Source organism: Camarhynchus parvulus, chromosome Z (genome assembly GCF_901933205.1).
Source record: "Camarhynchus parvulus chromosome Z, STF_HiC, whole genome shotgun sequence".
Lineage (NCBI taxonomy): Eukaryota > Metazoa > Chordata > Aves > Passeriformes > Thraupidae > Camarhynchus > Camarhynchus parvulus.
The window spans coordinates 38111055-38133875 of record NC_044601.1 but is presented as its reverse complement, the minus strand read 5'-3'; the positions used below and the strand labels follow the sequence as shown (position 1 = coordinate 38133875).

The 22821-nt window shown below is 36.8% G+C and overlaps 1 protein-coding gene across 1 annotated transcript in view; it reads right to left on the bottom strand.

Annotated features, from left to right (window-relative positions):
- Window positions 1–685: 685 nt before the first annotated feature.
- The window catches only part of FRMD3 (FERM domain containing 3), a 70798-nt gene continuing 48662 nt past the window's right edge, over window positions 686–22821 (bottom strand). Inside the window, exons 2-3 of the mRNA XM_030969445.1 lie at window positions 13554–13658; window positions 686–739 (exon numbers count right to left, since the gene is read on the bottom strand). Coding sequence (XP_030825305.1) covers window positions 686–739; window positions 13554–13658 — 159 coding nt within the window. The remainder of the gene's footprint in view (window positions 740–13553; window positions 13659–22821) is intronic.

Below are 22821 nucleotides of genomic sequence, written 5' to 3'. Positions count from 1 at the left end.
AACTTCTAATGAGCCACATCAATTGTCCAGAACTGCCAAATAAACTGCTGCATATAAGCTTCTGAGTACTAAAGCAGTTCTGTTTCCTGAAGAGGTCTTCACAGTCGGACTACTTAAGGGAAACCATAGGCCAGAGAGTAACATTTCAAAAGATAATTAAAATAATAAATTCCTGGTTTAAACACACTTTTTAAAATACTGATGTTAAGTTTCCCCATACCTGTGGCAGAAATCTCGCCTCTTAGCCCACGGTACTTGAGTTTGCTGGACAGTAACAATGATCTCAAGACAATGCTCTGCATTTTCAGGAAGCAAGGGGCAGCAGAAGAAGGATAACCAGAAAAGACCCAGAAGCAACTGCCACACTCCATTTTTATTACCACCTCCCAGTGGCTGATGGCATCTGACTAAAAATGAGAGCTGGAACATACAGGTGTTCTGAGCAGATCTGCCAACCCAAGCCTGCTGGCCTCTGGCCGTAGCCACGAGCAGTAAGGAAAAGCTTTGATTGCAGAACACTGTAAGATGTTAAGATCAGGGTAGCATGGAGTTTTTAGGACCCCTTCATATGCTAACATGAAGGACCTGTTTACATCAAGAAACAAACGAAGATTATTCTAAATTACTGCATGGAAGCATAAGAAAACCTTCCGTTATTTAAAAATAAGTTTAAAAGCATGAGCCTTCAAGACTTACATTTCATTTGCTTGAAGATGGACTTGTTGGGCTCAAGCCAGTGCTGAAAAGACAAAGCAGAGAGCAGAGGTTAATATCAATCAAAAATAGCTTTGTAAAAATAGCCTAAAATGAGAAGTAGGAATTTTATTTCACTGAGACATACATAAATGAGAAAAACACCTCCATAATGGAATTGTACTGTATAAGCATACTTGATATCACCGTGCCTGTAAAATAGATGTAGTTGAGATAGAAATAAGACAGATATTTCAAAGATATATTTAAAGGACTACAGACTGTAGTCCTCAGCTTGCAATAGACATTTTAGTCTTATACTTTTAGACATTTTTTCCAGAAGAATGATCATATCAGACAGTAGGAAAGACTATTCAGAAACTTTAACACTGTCTCTTCGTTAGTGTTGTCTTCTACACTTCTTAAAACTAAAGAATGTCTAAGTACTATATCCTCAGTCAATACACAAACACTTGTTCTCTTCTAGCAATAATTAGAAATCTCAAGGGAAAAAGATTGCACTTTTCTGTGAAATGCTCACAATAACCTAATCATAGCTAATATACAGCTGAGAGGTATGGATGCTTGTCAGTAAGTGCATAAATTTACAGGAAAAGATGCTTTTGGCAGGAAAATAAGTTAGGCTCACACTCTAGTTAAGAGCCTTAGCATATCCCCTGCTAGCACTAGTTGACCTGCTCAGGAGGATGTTGTGTCAGACAAAAGAACATGCTGATATTCAGGTGCCACTTCAGACCACAGCCAGCAGCTTTTGTATTAGTATTTTTCATTTAAGCAAAAATCTCCACAGTAAAATGAGATCTGTGCTGTGGAAGCAGCTGGTCGAAAGGCACAGCATTCAGTTTTAATAAGCATACTCAACACTGGAAAGCCTTGCACGAAGGGGTTTCATTTTTAACCCTTTCATTCTAGCTCTAAAACCCTTTGGTCAACTGCAAAAAGAAAATGTAGCATTTATTAAACCATATCCAATACTGAAAATATTGGATCCTAAAACATGGGCTACCATTTCTCCTCATAACCTTTAGCAATTCTACTACAAAGAAAGGCCAGGGGTAGATATTTTGTAGGAGTTGTTAATAACTGACAGAAAATTATTACTTTAAAAGTTATGACATCTCAAGAATTCAGGTGCAGTCAGGATAACTGCAAATCAGTTTTCTGAAAGAGAACTTTTGAAAAAACAAATACCATTGAATGAGCATTTTCAATATCTGTGGTTTATGGGCTATGGTTGCTCAGAAACTCACACACAAATAGTCTACAGCAGTACTGAAGATAAGCCCTGCAATGTATTTCTATTTGAAGTTCACTTATGACTGAGAGACTGATACGGAACCCTGGTACAAAGAAAACAAAAAGCCAACAACTTCAAACTTCAAACAACAGCCGCAACACAACAAGAACCCTCCAACATTTCTTCACCTATTCTGTTTTCCCAGTATCTCTCTTTTTAGGGGAAAAGATGAAAGAAACATAATTGAATCAGCAATGATGGTTTCACTGAGTTACCAGAAATATCTAGCTCATTTTATTCTTTTTTTAAATACACATAAATTGTTTATATGTTTCACTCTGAATAATGGGGGCTGAGAGTTGCTCATGAAATGATAAAGACAATTTGATTTAAGAATTCTTATACAGTCTGCAGTGGTTTATAGGTACATAATCCAGAATGAATTCACAGATAGGAAACCAAGACAAACCAATATAGAAGTCCACTTTCCACAGACCCACCCCACATCCACCAGGATCAGACCAGTCTTAGATGAAGATTGAGAGAGCAAAAGGGGACTTGGACAGTGAGCCATACTGTACTGCTCCCAGGAAACTGAAAGTTAAGAGTATTCACCGTTTTCATCTAGCAGAAACGCAACACAGTTTTCCTGATATTTCTTTTTGAAATACCAAGCTGGAATATCAGCACAGAACAGATCAACATTTACAACCGTTTGGAAAAGTTAATTACTCACTACATCTAAGCAGTTAGAGATAAAAAAAGCAATTTGCAAATATGAAACCCCGATACCAATCACGTGAATACTGAAATAGGGGAAACATGGAAATTTCTCAAACCCCCAGGAATGCAGATTTACCTAACATTTCCAAAATCAAACCTGCATCACTAAGACCTGACCTTCATGGGTTAAAAACAGATTGAAAAGACACCAAGCAATTAAGCAATCTAGGTTTTCACATGGAGGTCATGGAAGTGACAGGCAGTTTCTACAAGCTCAGATTTCTGCTGTGACCTTCTGTTGGTGGAAGATTGCAAACGTGTACACAATTCAGCTGAATCTTCCAGAAAACAGAGGAGTTACTTCATAATTTGTGGAGACTTTCAAAGACAGAGCAATTAGGTGCTTAATGCTCTCTGACTGTCAGGGGAAGATAAACACCTAGTCATTGCTAATATTTCTGGAAATAGCCACCCCTATATTTGTTTGCATATTTCAATTTGAATTTTAGGAAAGATTTTCCCCTGAGTACTTATCTTTCAGCCTTACAGCATTGACTATTAATAATTAATACCTGTGCCTCATCTCCACTATACAGTATCCAAGCTATATTTATTCCCAGATTAATTAGCTCTTATAGTTAGGAGGAGATTAAGGTTCCTATAAATTAATCAAGCTGTTTCTGCAGAAACTATAAATTGAAAAGTATTTGGTTTTCCAAAATGCTTTCTTCATGTAGCAATATTTTTTAACAACTTCCCTGAAAAAAACTCTTAGGTGAACGAAAATATAACACCTCGAGTTAGCTTGTAAAGTTAAATTTAGAAACATTTTAAATGTTCAGTTGCAAAAAAATGTCATTAATACGCATGCCACACTGCCTTGCAAGAACAGGCCACAGATGGGTTCAACTGTTCATTGTAATGAGTTATTGTACCCTTTATTGTAATAAAAACCCAAACAAAACTACTCAGATATAAAGCTGTAACTAGAGACAATAATCTTTTATTTCTTTACTAACACTAAAATGTTCAAATCAGGGAGAGAAAAAAAAAACTCCAGCAATTTTAAGAAGTTTTATCTCTGTCTTGTGTATTTGACATTGTAGTCCACAAAGGCTGCTTTAATTGAAGGATGGCCTATACCCTCAACCCAGCTTGGCTTTATGTGTGATAGTAGCTAATGATCACCAGAAATCATTCCTGCAGGGGCTGAATTTCTTGTTTCATTGAAAGCATGTTAGCAACATGGTTACTGCCCAATGGGGAAGAAAATTCTTTGATTCTAATCCAGCTAACACATTGCCAAGCATCCTGAGAGGTGATTCATGTTCAGCACTACAAATTTCTAATCTCTTTTCCAAAAGAGGTTTCAGTAGCTGCTATGTATCTCAGAGATCAGACAGGTGCTCTCAGAGAAACTAGAAGGGTGAGAGAAAGATACATAGAAATCTTGAAGGTCAGTCATGGGATAGCTAACGAGTCTTGGTGCTTCAAGTGCCAGTGATGTGTAAGCAAACTGTCACAGATATCACTTTTGGTGCTGGATCCTAAAATATGCTGAGCATCACCTTCTGACTAAGATTTCATTGCAACTGGATGCTGTGTTTCAGACTAGTGCAATTTTTGCTTTGTAAATAGAGCCTTCACCTCTGATCAGCCCTTAAGTGGCGCTGAGTAGTCATTAGTGAGGCCAGGTGTGTGTTCTTGCTTACCCGCAAATGCTGAGCAGCTGATGTGCTATCAGCTTTCACAGCAAAAGCTCAGGGTGAACAAGGACACCCTGCAAGGGTAAAAGCACCATTCTAGAAAGCCAATTTAACTCCACAAACACTGATATGCTTTTGGTAAAGAACACTTCAGCCTGTTTTGATCTGTTTCAAATGAAGCCACTCAGTGAGAAGGTCTGAGAGGGCCAAGCTTGGTCTTGATCCAGCACAGGGTTAAGAGTTTTAAGATAATGAACTGTGAGGAAAAAGGAAACTGATAGAATCAAGGAATGGCCTGAGTGGAAAGGGACTTTAAAGACTATTTTGTCCCACCTCCCATTCCATTGATAGAGACACGTGTCATAAGACCACATTGCTCAGAGTTTCATCCAACCTGGCCCTGAACACTCCCACGGATGGGCCATCCACAGCTTCTCTGGGCAACCTGTTCTAGTGCCTCAAAGCACTGGAAGCAAAGCAAAGTCTCTTATCTCTTCCAAGCCTAGAGGCTTTTGATTAAGTCTCTGTGTTTGGAAGAGGAGCTGTTAGGAACAGGCAACTGAAAGTGGCCAAATACTATGAATACTTAAATTTCACTTGGCAAACAATACTTAGCCAAGTGCTTGGACGTGCATACAGTAAAACAGAATCAGAAGAACCTGCAGGTTTTACAAAAATACTCCAGGCAAGGGCTGGATTGGAAAACTTTGTTTAATCAACAATAGCAGGAGAATAGCAGGAGAATGGAGATATGAAACACTGCCCGAAAATTAAAAGAATAATTAATTTTATTGAAAACTCCACCCTATATTAATCTTGAAAATGAATATATAATATTTTTCTTGAATGAAGAGCAAAATCAAGGTTAATTTGCTTTAGCTTCAAAGAAGGGACTTGCAAAAGAGACTGCCAAAAAAAACCAAACAAAATCAAACAAATAAACAAACGAATACATATCCAAAGCTCACAGAAGTTCAGACAGGGGAATTAGATGGCAGGAAACCCTACGCAGGCACAAGAGATGCCAAAGGACCTAGGGCATAATGTGTGTCTCCTTCTTCATGCCCTGAGGCCAATATGGTTTTGTTCATGGTTTCAAGAACTTTTATATCAAGAATATTGACATTGTTCTGCTGTAGCAAAGAAGCTGCTCCTCTGTATTTTTCCAAAATCAGAGCACCAGTGTTATTTAGTGGCATGTTAATGAGGAAGAAACAAGGTACCTCACTATCACAAACATTTATCTGGTCCAGAAAAGGTAGTCACATACACTGGAGCAGAATCACCAGTTCAGAATATGATTCTGAATTGGCATTTATTAGACAAAATTCCAAATTATCACTGCTGTGTGTTGAAACTTATCCATAGTCTCTACATCAGCTGAACATCTGGCCATAAAATCTGCATATATTGATGGATACATGAGCCACCGCATTCTCACAGAAAACAGGTTCACAACCAATGGGAAAAGAAATCTTTGTTTTTATCAATATATGATAATATAAAAGGATTTCATTTACAAGTTTACTAATCCTCACACAAGATATTTAGTTAGTAATATTTCTGCTGAATTAAGTGTATACATATGTATATATTCTCTTCACACTACGATTAATTTCTGTCAAATTTTTGTTTAGTACATAAGTGCAGCTCTACTAGAAAAAGCATGATGCCATTTAACTCAGCATTTAGTCTCTGAAAATGGTCTGAAACAAGCACTTAGAGAAAGAACAAGAGTAGTAGCTCCCATTGTGCTCAATGGGCTTTTTACTCCCAGCCTCCATTAAAATTAGTTTTAAATCTTTGTAGTCTTTTACCAATCTGCCCAAACTGCAATTTTTAACACTTCTTTAAAATTCATTTAATGAACTTTATTACTGCCTATGGCTTTCTAAAAACTATTTCTCAATAGCAGTGACTTTACACTTAGTTTACTTTAGAGTGTCTCAGTTCCAAGAATTACAGGGCAACTTTTTCCTGATCACCTCCTCCAAGTTATTTTACATCATATCTTCCTCTCTCATTCACTTTTGCTTACTCTCTGACTCTCTGTTATTCATTCTCTCTCACTCACCTCTTTTCCTAGACATATCACTTTTTACTCCAGCTCTGGATGAAATCCATTTCTATTAGATATAATTCTCACAACCTTCTTTGTTCCTTTTCCAGTTCTATTATTTTGAACTAACATGACCTGAACAGCACACAGCAAGCAGCATTGCAGCAAAAGTTCATGCAAATGCAATAACTTTTGTGATAACTCTGCCCTGGAGCAGAGGTTCATATGCATGGATAAGGATTCAGATTTTTATTAATTTATAGCTCCATTACTCTGGGGTTCTGCTCATAATACTTCTGTTCTACCCCTTCACAGAGACTGGAGATCTCCCAGACTGGTCTCTAATCCTAACTGTATGGTGTATTACAACTCCTAAAAAACATAACTTCATTACACTGAGGTTGCAAATTGTCGGATGTGTCTTTCTGCCAAACTCCACCACTCTCATGTGGGACTAGGTACACATTTTTAGAAACATGTATTAAATATCTGCTCTTGCTGAAGCAGAGATCAGTTGCACCCAAGATTTCATGACCCTTTCCCAAGGTCTCTCTGATAAGGATCTGCTGTACATTTTGTCTGTAGCTCCCATTAAAACCAGAACCACTACCTTATGATAAAGAAATCAATTACCAATGCACCAAAGATGAATTTCCTTTCCTAGTAAATACTGGCACAGTGCTGAACTACTTAGGTTGTAAGATTAAACAAATATTCTGCCCAGGTAGATTGTAAGTGATACACTTTGGTATACAATGGGTCTCTCCACCACCCTTACTAGTGAAATAAATGAAATAAAATCTCACAAAAAAAAAAAAAAAACCTATATCTGTGTCAAATTGTCACCCAATTTTCACCATATTTAAGCCTGAAAGCAAAATGAGAATTTTATCTGCAATAGTTCTTTAGGGGAAAATTAGCAGGCATGCCAACAAAGCCATAGTGCCCAGTGTCATCCTCCTATCAAAGCAGCAAACCAGGCTCTATGCTCTGGGAAAATCAGAAGATTCCAGTGTACTCAAAGCTACCATTCAGGATCAGCTGCATAGGAGTGTACTCATACAATAGTTTCACTAATTTGAAAGCTTTATTGTCATACATGCACAGAGCTAAAACCACTGCACTGCTCTACTACTCCCAGACAGCCCTGCATACACCCGCATGACAGAGGCTCTTAATGCTTAAGGGTGATTATAATTTCAGACATGTCCACAGTGACAGGTAAGACTTCACAATTGCTTCAGGGTCCTACAAAGCCTTTTCATGACATTTCCAACCTACACCATGGGTAGCTCCAAGGTATTTCTGTCTAACTATCACCTCAAACTTCCACACTCAAAAACAAAATCCCAAGCATGTGCTCAGATGGATCCACTGTGAGTGGGGAGAAAAAAAAAAAAAAAAAAAAAAAGAGAGAGAGAGAAGTATTTCCAAGTTTAAATCATTGCTCAGATTGCTCAGGTGCCCTTCTGAAGGGACTTAAAGACTTAAAGACTATCTTTTAACACACTAGCATTTTTCAGCTGAATTTCCCCTTGCACTCAAGAACAACAGCCTCTTTCAACAAGAAATCCACTCTAGAGAAGATGCTGAACAGCAGCTTCACTCTGTCATTCTATTCTCATCTTGTATCAGTCCAAAACCACAAAGATGATACACAATAAACCCAGAGAATTAGCCATTCTGCATTTCCATAAGTGTGGGAGTGTGACAATTGGCCTCAATATGGTATCAAGTATATAGAAAGGTACCAGGAATAGTTCCTTGACGAGAAAAATCAGTAACAGCTCGTTCAGGCATGGTTCCTATTTGAAACTGTTAAAAAGTACAAACTCCAAATGATTGTTCCTATGTTCTTACGGTGTATTTTACAATGTATCGATGTCTCTTTATTCTCTTGAGATTTCCTGGGCCGGGTTTGGTCTTCAGTGTTTTCCTCAGTAACTTAACACATGAGAACTACATAGAATCATAAAACCATCAAGGCTGGAAGACATCTTTAACACCATACAGTCCCATCCTTCACACAGCACTAGCAATATAACCCTTAAATCACTAAACCACATAACCCAGCAACAGATGCAGACTTCTTCAACACTGCCAGGGATGGTTACTCTACCACCTCCCAGGGAAACCTATTTCCTGACCACCCTAACAGTGGAAAAAATTTCCTAATAACTAATCTGAATTCCCCCTGTCTCATTTTAAGGCCATTTCCTCTGGTCCTCTCCCTGCTGGCACAGTAGATGAAACCAGCCCCCACCTCACTACACCCTCCTTTCAGGGAGTTGTGGAGAGTGATGAGGTTCCCCCTGAGCCTCCTCTCCTCCAGACTAAATGAACCCAGATCCCCCAGCCATTCCTCATAAGACAGGTTTTCAAGTGCTTTCACAAGCCTTACTGGCCTTCTCTGGACACTCTCCAGCACCTCAAAGTCCTTTTTAAAGTGAGGGCCCCAGAACTGAACACAGGATTCAAGATGTGGCCTCACCCATGCCAAGTGCAGAGGGATGATCTCTGCCCTGGTCAAATTTGACCAAAAGTAGCTTCAAATGTTACTACAGTTTAGAGTCAGGGAGAAAGGCAATATGATCCCACATAACTGTTTCAGAAATCCACATGAAAAAGTTAACAGTTAATATATGAACACTAGGAACTCCTTTGTTTTCAGTATTGTTATACATAAAATGGCATATCACAATTTATTGCATACTATTAGTACACCACTGATGTTATTGAATCTACACTAAGGCAAACTTTCCCCAAAAGACCATCCAAATGTGACACTAAAAGGTGGAGAACCTAGGGTTTTTAACTGTTAGTTCAACTTGATTTTATTGTCACTGTTACTCTCCCATAGACATAAAAGAAAATACAATGCTACCTTCTGTTATGAGTGTCATCCAGACTCTGGGTTTTTTTGGTCTGGAGTAGAATATGGAAAACTATAGAAAATTTTTTAAAGTTTATGTACGCTCAAAAAAGTTTAAGTATGTCCAAAATATTCACACATGTTTATTTATGTAGGAGGAAAAGATTATTATAAAAGTGGAGTTGGGGTGGGGAAGAAATATATATTAATACTTACTTGAAAAATAACCTATAAAACACCAGCTGTTTTCCCATATTTCAATTTTTTTTTGACATAAGACAATTAGCTCAATTTTCTACATTTTTTACACAGTCAGAAATTCTGAATGTTCTAAACAGAAACCTTGAAACATTTAATTTTAAACATCTGAAATATTGAAACAATTCATTTTTTAAATTCTCAAACTCAATCAAACATTTTCATACTCTTAAGTCAGAATGCTACATTTTAGTAGAATACTCTACATTTAGAAGATGTTTTGGATTGATTAAAGCTGGTATTTTTGCCTGCTTGAGCTCCCTCATTATAAAACAAAAGGATTGCAAATTAGCTTTCAGAGCAACTATGGAACATTTGCACAAAAAAAATTAGATCTTAATAAAATGGAGGCAAGCATCACTGCTAGACTAAATGCCAGCGGCATAAATCTGCATAATATTTCATATATGTGTGTGTGTGTGTGTTTGTGTGTGTGTACACACCATATAATAATATACTATTATTTTGTATATCACTATTCAAAAAAATCAATCAAGAATAATTCACTAAAAGCCAGAATTAAATGCATGATTTTGGCAGTTTCATTTGGAACCAGTGATATAGCCCATTCTGTGCAAACACAGAGATTGTGTGGTCGAATATAAAATTCTGCAACATATAAAATGCTGCAACAGAGGCATTTAGCATTTCCAAGAAATTCAGCAAAGCAACACCCATTGCGTGCTACATACATCAGAATCAACAATACCTCTCCTAAAAAAGAGTTATGGTTTCTTGTTTCAGCTCCTATTACATGCTGTTTGAAGGAACAGTCAGAAGATGGTGCCTAGTCTCTATCTTTGCCAATACTTAATATAAACTTCTTCCATAAAATTATAGAGAATTCTCCCAAAATTATTGACCAACCTGGTGAAAGATTTTTCCCCACTGCCTCCATTAGGACTGTCTCAGACAGTGCAGCTCTCACTACTGTAAGAACCACTTCCCTTGCTTAAACTTTTTTTTTCTTTCTATTTTATACCCTGATACATGTACAACCCTATCTTCCTAGACTTTGATTCTTGCACTAAAAGGGTGTGTCCTTGCTAGAATCATCTCATAAACAAGCTCTCCACTCTTTATGTCTCTAATACACCTTCTCCCTTCTTTCCATCTTCAGTTAAATTGATCTTTCTTGAATACAGATATCTAGATCAGAGCAGCTGAGGTCTCATTAGAGCCTAATGATATTAATACCTTCCTGCAAATTCAGTCCTAAGAGGCAAACAAAGTGTTGTCTGTTACCATAGCCACGCCATGCACTAAAACCAGACTAGTCGATAGTCATTTTATTCATCTTCCCACATCCCTTTTTTTGTCTCTGGGACACTGAAGTACATTGTCACACACATTATCAACTAGCACGACAGCATGAACTAGAGCTTTCCTTCAAAGTAATTGTGCTTGGCCAAACCACAAGGTTTAAATTGGGAAAGCAGCTGTTGCTGAAATCCACCTAATTATCTTTGCTGGGCTACTGTTTTGTGTTCTGTGACACATCTCACCAAGCCCTAATAATATACTGTGGAAAATGCGTGTCCCCTTCTCTTCACTGGGACCTGTAAGAATTCCACCAAATCTTGGAAATTTCTTTGACCAAATTACAAATGCATGGAGCATGCATATTCCATGGAGCTTTGAAAATTTCGTCTATAGAACTATGAGTACTCTTACCTGTACAGTGGCTACAGCCATATGACATTTCTCCTGTGATCTTATACCTGCTATAGCTTATCTCTTTAACCACATACCTAGGCAACTGCTGATGGGTTTTTGTTAGATGAATTCCAGGCATCTAAACTCAAAATTGCTAAAATAAAAACAGTGAGGAAAACTGCCACACACCTCGTAAATTCAAAACTGTAATTTCCATAGTTTTTTACTGAGCTGTCCTGGTTTTGGCCAGGACAGAGTTAACTTTTTGCAGTAACCATGAGGTGGCAAAGCCTGGAGCTATGTGGGAGTGTCTGGGTTATTATATATTCACATCATTGCTGGGGTGCAGAAGTAAGGAATTCTTGGGTTTCCAGGAAGGTGTTTGTGACAATATAAGGTACTGAGTATAAAAACAGCTTATTTTTATGAATTGTTACATAAAAGAATGTACATTGCTTTCAACTCATTGATGAAGCATTTAAGTCTGTACAAAGAAGGGTCCCTTATAAATCATGCCCTAATTCGTGACAGAACTTAAAATAAAGAAATAGAGAGACATTATCCATATGCTTGAAAACATGAGTTCAATTGTAAATCAGCACTTAAAAACACACGTATGGAAATTCCAGTTTTGTAAGTCTGTTTAACAAAATCCAGCTGAAGACTGGACCAGTTGATGCAGGCCTCCACCCTACAAAGAATGGCAACAGTATTCTCTAATTGTGGGATACAAAGAGAAATGAAACCACAAGGTGTTTCAGGTAAGAACATAATTTTTTTCTCAAATTGTCTTGTGCTGCTAAGCAATATAAAATTTTAGCTTCTGTAGAAGCTTCCATAAATTTAGGACTAAAATAGCTATACTATGAGATGTAAAACAACAACTGTATAGCCATGATGGTTAAGACAGTGCAGCAAATTTAGCTAACAACATAGGTAACAGCTCTTTGAAATGTGGGAACCACATATGGTATGATATAATGGGCATCACAATCACTTCCATGTTTTGGACTTCTCTGAAGTATCACTATTTTAAAGTATTTTGACAAAAATTTGTGTTTTATTTAAAAGACCCTCTTTACTTCCATTAGGTAAAATAACTTTTCTGTAACTGCTTTTTTGAGTGACTGTCAGAGAAACACCCAACAGAAGTAAGTATTTATTAAGTTTTACTTAATTATAGCCCAATTATTAGCCCAACTTAATCTTCCTATCAATTCCAAACAGGTGAATATCTCTATAACTTTTATGATTGTGAAGAATTAAGAACACTGGTGAAACTACTGCTAATTATTTTCACTTTAAAAGGGGGATGCAATGGAAACTATTTGGTGTAGCTTTGCAAACCTCTTGCAATTTTATAGGGTTGAGCTGATGGGTTGAGCTGATGGTGATACCCTAATTCCTGTGATTTTGGACAAAACTAATTAAGGCGTAGCAAGAGGTATCCAGCAATTTTTTTTCTTTCATTTTCAGTCACAGAAGCTTCAAACTGGTAATTGTTTCCAGAGATTAAATGCCATTATATGTACCCAAGATATTTAAAGTCACATACCTAAGTCTTAATACTGAGACCAGCAGGACAACAGGGTGAAAAAGCAGTTCTGAATTTCAGTATCTCAGGATTTCTGCTTTCTGTATTCACCATTTGCTCCTACTCTCATACAATAAAAGTCATCTGAAGCCACGTGTGGGTAGCAGCAGCAGCTCACCTATAAAATACAACCTGCAGAACCACCTAACACCTAGGAAGGATGACTAATTGCTGTACACAAAAATGTCTACAGCACAGGCCTGAGAACTCTATTGCAGAAATGTAAAGATGCTTATAGGGAGGACCAGCCTGAAGCACCCCCCAAAACTTGACAAATCACATCTGTTTTCTGTATTACAGATTTTAAGTCCATGTACCCTGTGATGGGTGAAACAGAATGACTGCTTTTACCTGATAAACATAATAGGATTTCTTCTTACATATCCCAAAAATCATACACTGAGAGAAAATTAAGAATCCCAAATTCCAGCACAGTCAGAGCCTAGAGCTGCTCTGTGCTGACTCTGAGTCATGCCTATAGATTCTTTTCTAGTTTAAGTGCCCAGAACTACACAAACCAGAATATATAATAATATAGTAATAGCATGATAACAAATACATTAAGTGAGGGGGAAATTAATTTAATAATGCCACTTCAGGAACTTTTACAGATTACAGCCCGAGTACAAATCCTCAGAGATACATAACTTTGCATCAGAACACACATTCTTACTTTTAAAAAACACCAATTAACTTTACTTTAAAGCAAATTTAGTCAGTGATTATATACATACCCTCTGCTTCTCAGGGTCAACATATCGAATGCCAAAATAGTCTTTTTCCAGCAAGCTGTAATAGTTGCAGATGTGATCGATAAGAAACTGACCCTTGGTTTCCCTCTGTAAAAAGATAAAGAAATTATACATTATGTTGAGTATTCTGAATTTGCTGTCTACAAATCTATGCAAAGTGTCAAGGAAAATGATACGTGAAATTTGTTATTATTCAGATGAGGACAAGGATTTAACTGTTTGTCATCTCTATAAGACTCAAGAGAGTAATGATCAATACACTCCCTGCACATTCACAGATTGGTTAAGAAAATATCATTACTACTCCTACCTCAGGAAAACTCATGCTGCTCTAATGGTCACAAATTTATGAGACTTAATATGCCACTAGCAATCAAATTTCCACGGATGCTATAATGGCATAACATTTATATACAGAATTTCAAAGCCCTTTTGAAATTTGGGTTTTTTATCCCCCAAATTTGAAAGCAGATCTGAATGTGAGTACTCTATTGTATCTTTACACAGTGCCCACAGTAAGAGAGGTCTGATCACTAATTCCCTCCATTAAGTCAAAGCTACAGTATAAAGAACAAATGACTGAAAGAGAAGTTTTCATCTTTGTGTTGTCACTGAATAACCACAGCCAAATCTTACTGTTACACATGATATTTAGTTAACAATCTCATTCTTTCTTTCTGTTTTCTTCAATCTCAAGAGTGTGGGTTTATTCTCATTAATCTGATACCTAATATGGAGATCCTACATGAGTTTTCACATTTCTTCTAATCCAGCTAATGTGAAGGTTCATGTGGGTTTTTTTCTGAAATGTGATTTGTGTCAGTATTAGCATGGGAGTAAAGCTGTTTTCCTGAAATAGTCCATTCCAAACAGACAAAGGTGTTCCAGTACGCAGTGGTGTCAGGTCTCTACATTTTTTCCCTCTATGTGTCCATCCTCATCCCGCACTGAGACATCTCTGCTGCAGACCAGGAGTCTCTACCCTTTGCTGACATGAAACAATTTGAATTCAGCTCTTTAATGCCTACTGAGTAGAAACTACACAGGACATGAAATCACTTCATATAAAAATAATACTTAATTGTTTTTCTCCAAACTACTCCCTGAAAACTTTAATGTTACGCTTTGTTCAAACTTTTTTTTAAGAATTTAAGAGGTTGTTTAAGCTGTAAAGAGCATGGCAAGCAAAATTGAAGGGACAGCATCTATATATCTCATGGTGCTTTACAAGGCTGGATATTGCTAGCATATTCATTTTGCACAGAAGTAGCTGAGCCCAAACCAGCACCATGACCTGCCAGAGGTCATGCTGTAAAGGGTAGAGGAAGTGATAACCTGGGCACCATCACTGATTGGTGAGATCTACTGCTTCCCACAGGAAAAATGAGACTTCCTAAAGACTGGAGAGTTAGAAAATAATACAAGCTGTGAACTAAATGTTTGTTCTCTTATCTTTACAATTAATAAGGAATTCTCATGTAGATACAGTTGCTTGTTTTTTGGTCGCCATCGCTCAACAAACATACAACTAAATAAAAAACACCCTCAGTTAAGGCCCTGACAAAGACATGCATTGCCCTTCTGTACGCTGAGGCTCCTGCAGACATAACCTTGCCTGCCATAGGGACCTCCTCTCTTCCCAAATTCACTTCCAGCCACAATGGAATTGCCAATTTCTCTACAGATTTCCTTCTCCTAGGAAGAAGAAAAGATGCGGCCACCTCTGTTTCCAATGCTACTGTGTAAGCCATCTGATTCCCCTACTCCTATCTGTCTCCACTTTCCATCTCTTATAAATTTTAGTCCTGGACTCTTCCATGCTCTCCTACTTGCCTGGAGATATCTCTGCCTTGTCTGCACATGGTGCTTCCATAATTTGTTTTCCTATTTTTAAACAGCCTTTGTCGAAGGATGTTGACACATTTTGTCTGCTCGGTTTGTGCTCATGCATCCTCATGCTTTGCACCCTGTATTGTTACCTTTTCCCATGTAACCTAAATGCAACAGGTTTCCTTCCAGCCTCAAGACATTTAAGAATCAACTTGTTTACTGTCAAGAGTGGTTACATTCACTGACATTTCTTTGTGCTGTACCCAGTTACAAGGATGGGCATCCTGGAGACAACATAGAGAAAGCTTTCCTCGAAAGGAAAACTCCTATCAAAGTCTGAAAAATACAAAAGGAAAACTGTCACTCTCCCTGTGGCTAACAAAAAAAAGAAAGCCATACACTTATGCAGCACTAATATTTCAATTAACAGCTTTCTAACTTAAAATCTTATAAGTGTTTGGAAATTTTTGTGACTATGAGAAACCATCAAAATATTGACAAAATTGCATGGTGATATTTCATCACGAAGGCAGTAGGGGCAATTATAAACACAGATGTGACATTTAAGTTGCATACAGTTTTAAACTAATCTACAGCAAATTAAATAGGATTGGGAAATAACAGCTATTAGATGACTCAGGTACAATCAAACATGAAACAGATTTTACTGGCAACAGTGTACAAATGAAATCCATTTTTTAAAACCCTAGATGGGGAAACCAGGCTATCCATATTTTCATCTGACAGCTTTAGAGGCTGTCACTGTGTCCTGGCTTGGCGATATGATGCTGTATGCCCTAAACCAGGACACACTGGAAGAACAATCAGTAATACAATCTTCTACAACAAACTACTAGGGGTTCACATTCTAATCTATGAATTTAAAAATTTGCTTTGCTTCAGTCACCTAAATAATCCCAAATTTCTGAGCTCCTGAAGAAACCGATAAAAGCGTACAGAGCACATAATGTTTATAAATCCAGTGACAACGTTCTGTTTCTAAAAGGAATTGATGTCCTAGTTTTCTTCCTTGGAAAATAGATGATGGAAACAAACCAAACTAAAAAGAGCAAAAAGCCTCCAAGCTAGATTCATGCTCTAGCAATCTTTAGGCCTCCCATTGATAAATAGAAGGGACTAGTTAATAATTCACCCTTGGTTAATATACCCCCTTCAGTTCATTGCATTTTAAAAAAAATTCAAGATGCACAAAAGTCAGCTAATTCAGCACATGCATAATGTAGTGAGAGTCTTCATATTAAATTGTAAATGTTCCACTATTAAAGCCTTCTAGACACCTGAAACTTTGAAAAAAATAAAGAGATCTTAATTGATACACAGAGGAAAATACTTGATGTGGCACATTGCACATCAAGTCCTAATTCATAATAGATTATATGACAAGGATGGGCAATGGCAGTTAATTTTATTTTCTCCCAACAGCAGAATAAATAAATATTTTTTACATTTCTCTAACAATGCTTCAAATTCTTCTGAGCTTTAGAATCTAATGATCTTTTTCTATTTATTACACATTACTACATATTACTATGCTACAAAAGAATATATTAAAACCCAGTTTCATTCTGATTTGTGAAAGAATCTGGATAACACAAATTAAGAACAGCTAGTCATCCACAACAGAGCAGGAGAATGGATTTGGGTCAGAGAATAATGAATATAAAATATTGCCTGAAATTTCAGACAGTTGCTATACAGCTTTCCAATTAAGTGATCCTTTAAAAAAAAGAAAACAACAACAAAAAAACCCCAAACAAACAAAAACAAACCTTAAACCCTTCTATACAAGAAAGTACTTTGTAGCAATTCAGAAAAATGATTTTATATTACCTTTTAGAATGTTTGTCAGAACATGAAAAAATTACATAATAAAGAAACCCATTATTTCCAATACCACTGAAGAATTTCAGCCATAAACAACAGGAATCTGAAAGTAATAGTCAAGTCATACACTCAAAATTTTCACAGCTCAAATATTTGAGAATTATACCACAGTTCACTCAGAAGTTATCTACTATTGTCCATTAAAGAAGACATATGCAGGCAGAAACAATAGTCAGAAAAGTCTCTAAGTGAGATATATGAAATGTCCTGAATTGTAATCAATACATTTTGTTCAATTAAATAATACTATTAAATAAGCCACTTTTTAAAGTCTATTAATTCAAATATGCCTTTCTATCTCAAATGAGAAATATTTTCATTCATATTTTTGTAACCCATGCAATAGATTTAAACAAAGTCCTATAATGCAGATATTCCACACACTTAAAAATTTGGAGATTTCTATAAATAATTTGAGGAATGACTTTCTGATTTATTTAGATAAATAGGCACAGACAAGATGAGTATGTTTTTCCTAAGGCTGTATTTGAATATCTGACCTTAATACCACTAAAATCCCACAACAAACCCCAACACATATGTAACAGATATAATGCCATGTAAATGACAAAATCCCCGAACACACAAGGTCAGTTTGCAAATAACTGTTAAACACTGGGGTTTTTTTAAGCTGGATCAAAAGTTTTAGTTTCCATTGAAACAAATATGTATCAAACTAAACTAGCAGCTGTGACAAAATAATTAAGCAAAACGAGATGTTCTGTGCTGCAACAACATATGAAACATCATCACACAGAGTCTTCCATTGACAGACTCAGAGGGCAACCTGAGTTTGTTCCTCAGCTCTAGGAACTGAGTAATAAACTGGAGAAATGCTTCATTCTCCCTACCAGACACTCTTATCACAGCTTCCATTTCTGCAACTCTGCAAATTTATGACTGAGTAACCTAATTCCTTGGTAATTTCTCTGGTATACAGAAACTAACCCAAACAACAATCTTTGTAGCACTTGCACAGTTTAACACATTATCCCTGTCTCATGCTTGCTTTGGGGATTTCTTTTTTTATTTCATCTATCTTGATGCAACTTAAAAAGCACGGCAGAGTGTAACTTGTTCTACCAATTTAACAATTCTCCAATGACGTAAAACAAGATCACAAAACCTTTCTGACTGCTTCACAAATCTAAAAATGAGAGGAAAACTACTTATAACATTTTAAGATCTTACATTCAGTGAAATGCTTTCCCTATTTGAATTTGCTTCACTGTGGAGTTCTGTGTCTATTTATCTGAATGTCGCCACAAGGAAGAGCAAGAATCACAAGCAGATTAAACACAATGTTTCTGCTCTGTTATCTAACCACTGAAGTCCTGCCAGCTGCGCTTATCTCTGTCAGGAAGCCACTGACTTTACTAAGAAGTGTGCAGAGTCATAAACACAGTATTTATTTGTACTGGGGATTTCAATCCTCATCCCATCAGTGTCTTTACTTGTGTGAACAGCTCCCAACAGTGACCCTGGGTGTAAAGCTGGTCACATACTTAAGTGCTTACTTAAGTGTAAAGTCACACACAAAATAAATAAATAAATAAAACAAACCAACCAAAAAACTATCAACACAACAAACAAAGCACAATGAAACCAGCATTTCTGTCTAAATTAATGGAAAGTCAGGCTCTCAGGCAAGGCAAGCATGCTGTTTGATTTTGTATGCTTCTTTTCTTTGGTGTGCAACATATTTGAAGTTCAATAGATGTAAAAGAATTAAATGCCTGTATTGAAGAGCAATCGCGATAGAACCGTAGAATGAAAACTAATCCAGTCAGAAAAATGGATGAAACCATTGTGCCTCTAAAGCACAAAAAAAAAATCCCAAAAGCAAAAAGCATTTTTATCCACTCAAAACCGAAAAAAAAGACAGTTCTGTTGACAATACGTAACAATTGTAAAAAGCAACAGAGCTAAACTACATCTTTGACTGCCATGTCTCACATTTTTTACTTTTCTTTGGACATCCTCTACCAGTGATAAGATCATATTTCTTTTAGGGTTTTCATCAGAGAAATTACTTGAACATCAACAGGCACATGCCTTCCATTTCATTGACAATTATTCCATAGTTCAGGATGGGGCTAGCTCTCGCACATCAGAGGTTGGCTTTGAAAGGACACCTGGGAGCAATCCCTGCTCATGCCCATTTTGATACAGCTATCATCACATTTGCGTTTGTCTCCAGTGGCACAGCAAAAGAATTCACTGAGCATCAATCACTAGAGTGGGATGTGCCCTGGAATGGGATTCATTTAATATCCATCCTTTGAAGTTGAATAGGGAGGAGAGCTAAGGGCACAGAAAAGGAAGACAACTAGGCATGCCAGAATTTCTCAGTATCTTCAAGATAAATTTTCAAGTATTGCCTGAATAACAGAATCTGGAACAGAACCCTCATTCTGCAGCAACCAAAGTCAGTGAGGTGGAACAGACTCAACTCTGACATGGAAAAACTGGGCCAGTCCTAGCCCTGACAATATCCAATGCCCTTATGGCTCTTTGGATTTATGGATTTACTGAGACTACAGATGACAGCAAGTACTCACAAGATAGATACACAGACAAGTTCTTTGCCTTTTTTTTTCCTTCTTTAGAAACAACAACAGGAATATATGAAAATGTCTCACAATAACTCAATATTGAATAATGCCTTCAAAATATATAGAACAATAAAAACATGCCTGTTTAATCCCTCAGCTAAAGTGGTATAACTCTTTAAAAGGAATTCCTTCCATCCATAATAAGCATCCTACAATATTTTATACTATTTGAAAATACACTGCAAGAGTGTAGTAAACTAGAGTCTAGTCTAGTATATAACATTTAACCCGAAAATTTTCTCAGTTGCAAGAGGAGCCAGTTATAATTTACTTCTTCTATTGCAGTTTAAGTCCCAAAATACAAAATGCAACTTTTGCTGAAAGAAAACAAATTGGAAATTGAAGATTTCATTTTAGAAACCAAGTACTTATCACAGATTTTTCTTCTGTTAACAGTAAAGAATTAATTATATTTCTACAAACCTAAAATGAAGCAAAAAAAAGGGCCAATGATTTCCAATGAAAGGTACAAAACATGACACTGCAATAAAGTTACTGGCATTTACTTAATTATAAGTAAGTATAACACACATTATTTTATACTAATTACCTCTACCACACATTATTTTATATTAGTTACCTCTTGCAAAGTATATATTTTGTTCTATATGCTAGTTACTATTTCTGTATTAATTTAAAATAATTTCTATCAACATTATCTAATTCTAGAACTCAGTGAAGGAACAATTTTTAAATCTGTCATTTAATACATTCTGTTACATATAAAGGTATATGAATAGATGATAGAAAACATTAGAGAACTAATGCCCATCTTATTTCATAGGGAAATCAGTCAGTAGTTCTAAAGAATGCTTCATGTCTGAGACACAAACTACCTACTACTCTGGTTTTAGAATTCATTTGGTAACCTGGAATGGATCTTAAAGAACATAATTTTTGCAAATATATCAGTTTTTAAACTCAAATTTCTAATCTCTTAATTATCATTTGGGCCCTAAGCTATACATACTAATAAAGAGAACTAAAGGAAAAAGAACCCCATAAACAAGCTTTTAACTGCAGTTTCTTTGGGGGAAGAATTATACAAATATATCTTAAAAATAAAGAAGAAAGGAAAGAAAAAAGAATAATGTCTATGTTGGGAAGAAGAGAAATAAGGGAACTGCAATTTCAAGGGTGTATATGTGAATGTAGCTGAGGAAGTTCTATTTATCTTCAATGAAACTGCAAGGCTAAAGGTTCAAGCATTGAAAATTTACCCAGAAATAACTGCTGCAGTGAGGTCAGAAATATACTTGTCAAATTCCTTCTATGTGCTATCTTGTTTGGAAACTGAGGATCACTGGAGGTTATTTATTTTTCATTAATTTACACTATTCATTTGCAACAGATGGACTGATTTGTCCATAAGACAGCATATTTTTATGCTCTCTTAAATTAGAGGTTATTGTGTGAGGATAGTGATCAAATAATAACAGATGAAGAGGAAAAGGAAAAATTACACAACAGAAAAAAATCTCACAATGCCAGTCCCATGCAATGAAAATTATTCTAAAAGAAAAATAGTATGGAAAATTAAAAGTATATTCTACTACACAGTAAAACCTGAGAAGCAGCGTTGAAGACAGGTAACAGCTTTCACACAATCAAGCTTCCTTGACCTCAGTGATATTCTGCAAGTAAATTACTCTGACCCATGGGTAAGTTATAAATAATAAAAAAGAAATATTTATAGTTTGCATACTGCGGCTCTCAAAAGTCTCCACCAGTCTGGCCAGCAAGCACTGAGGAGACCACAAATGCAATATTCATTTACAGGGCTCATGCTCATTTGCTGCTGTGCACATGGGCATCACTTAGCCATTTAGGCTTTTTGTCCCTGAAGTGTGAGCCTCACAGAAGCCTTGCAGCATTAACTGCTCACTTCTGGTAACAGCTTCCATTAGCGCTGCATTTGTGATGCCATCTGAGACACTATTGATTTCTTAAAAGGAATTGAGTCCTTCTGTCAACAAATCTATCATTTTATTCGATATCCAGCATTGTTCAGCAAACCTGACTCTGGTTTCTCACTTTCATTCTTGACATCATACCACTTCTAGGAAAGTGGACTAGAGATTTCAGGAATGAGCTCTCAGTCCCCAGCTATGAAGCAACATAAAAGCCAAACCAGGAATTTAATAAAAAATACCTAATGTCCCCCAGTATAGGTGATGGTACCTGTACAATCCTCCCTTGGCCAGAATCTTCTCAGTAGTTTCAAAAGACAGAAAAATCAGTACATATTCAAGTTCAACTCCAAGTACCATTCTTTAAATACGCCTTTTCCAACAGATGCATAGCAGCCTGTCCTTATTTTACAAAAAGTGTTTTCAAAAAAGAAAAGCAACCAAAAATTCTTCTAGCCAAACAAGACACCTCCCTGAGCACAGGCTAAATGGAGACTCAGCAGTGTGTGGCAGAGCTCACTTATGCTGCCCAGATGAAAACAGCCAGCCGGGGTAGTTGCAAGAATACCCCTTCAGGAGCACATTTCAGGGCTCAGCTGCACATATTGAACCCCAACCATGGTAGGGTCATGTGGGAACAAATACACCTTTGCTTCCACACCAAGTGGGAGAGAAGGACGGCTTAAAAGAAGCTATGAGTAGTGTGGGGGAACCCCTGCAAGCCTTGAGTGGCCCCTCAGCTGATCCCCACATGTTTGTCACCTCGGACAAGGAAACACATCTTGAACGTCTGCAAGCATGACACAGGATGTGCATGCACTGGTGGGAGGAATGGAGGAAGAAATGTAAGATCATGGAACATAATCCCTAAAGGGGATGAAGTAATGCCCATTTGAAAGGCTATTAGGCTGATGTGGACGGCTAAGAGCTTATATAATGAACAGAATATACAACTAGATATCGCAGAAATTTGATCCATCACTCTGTGGA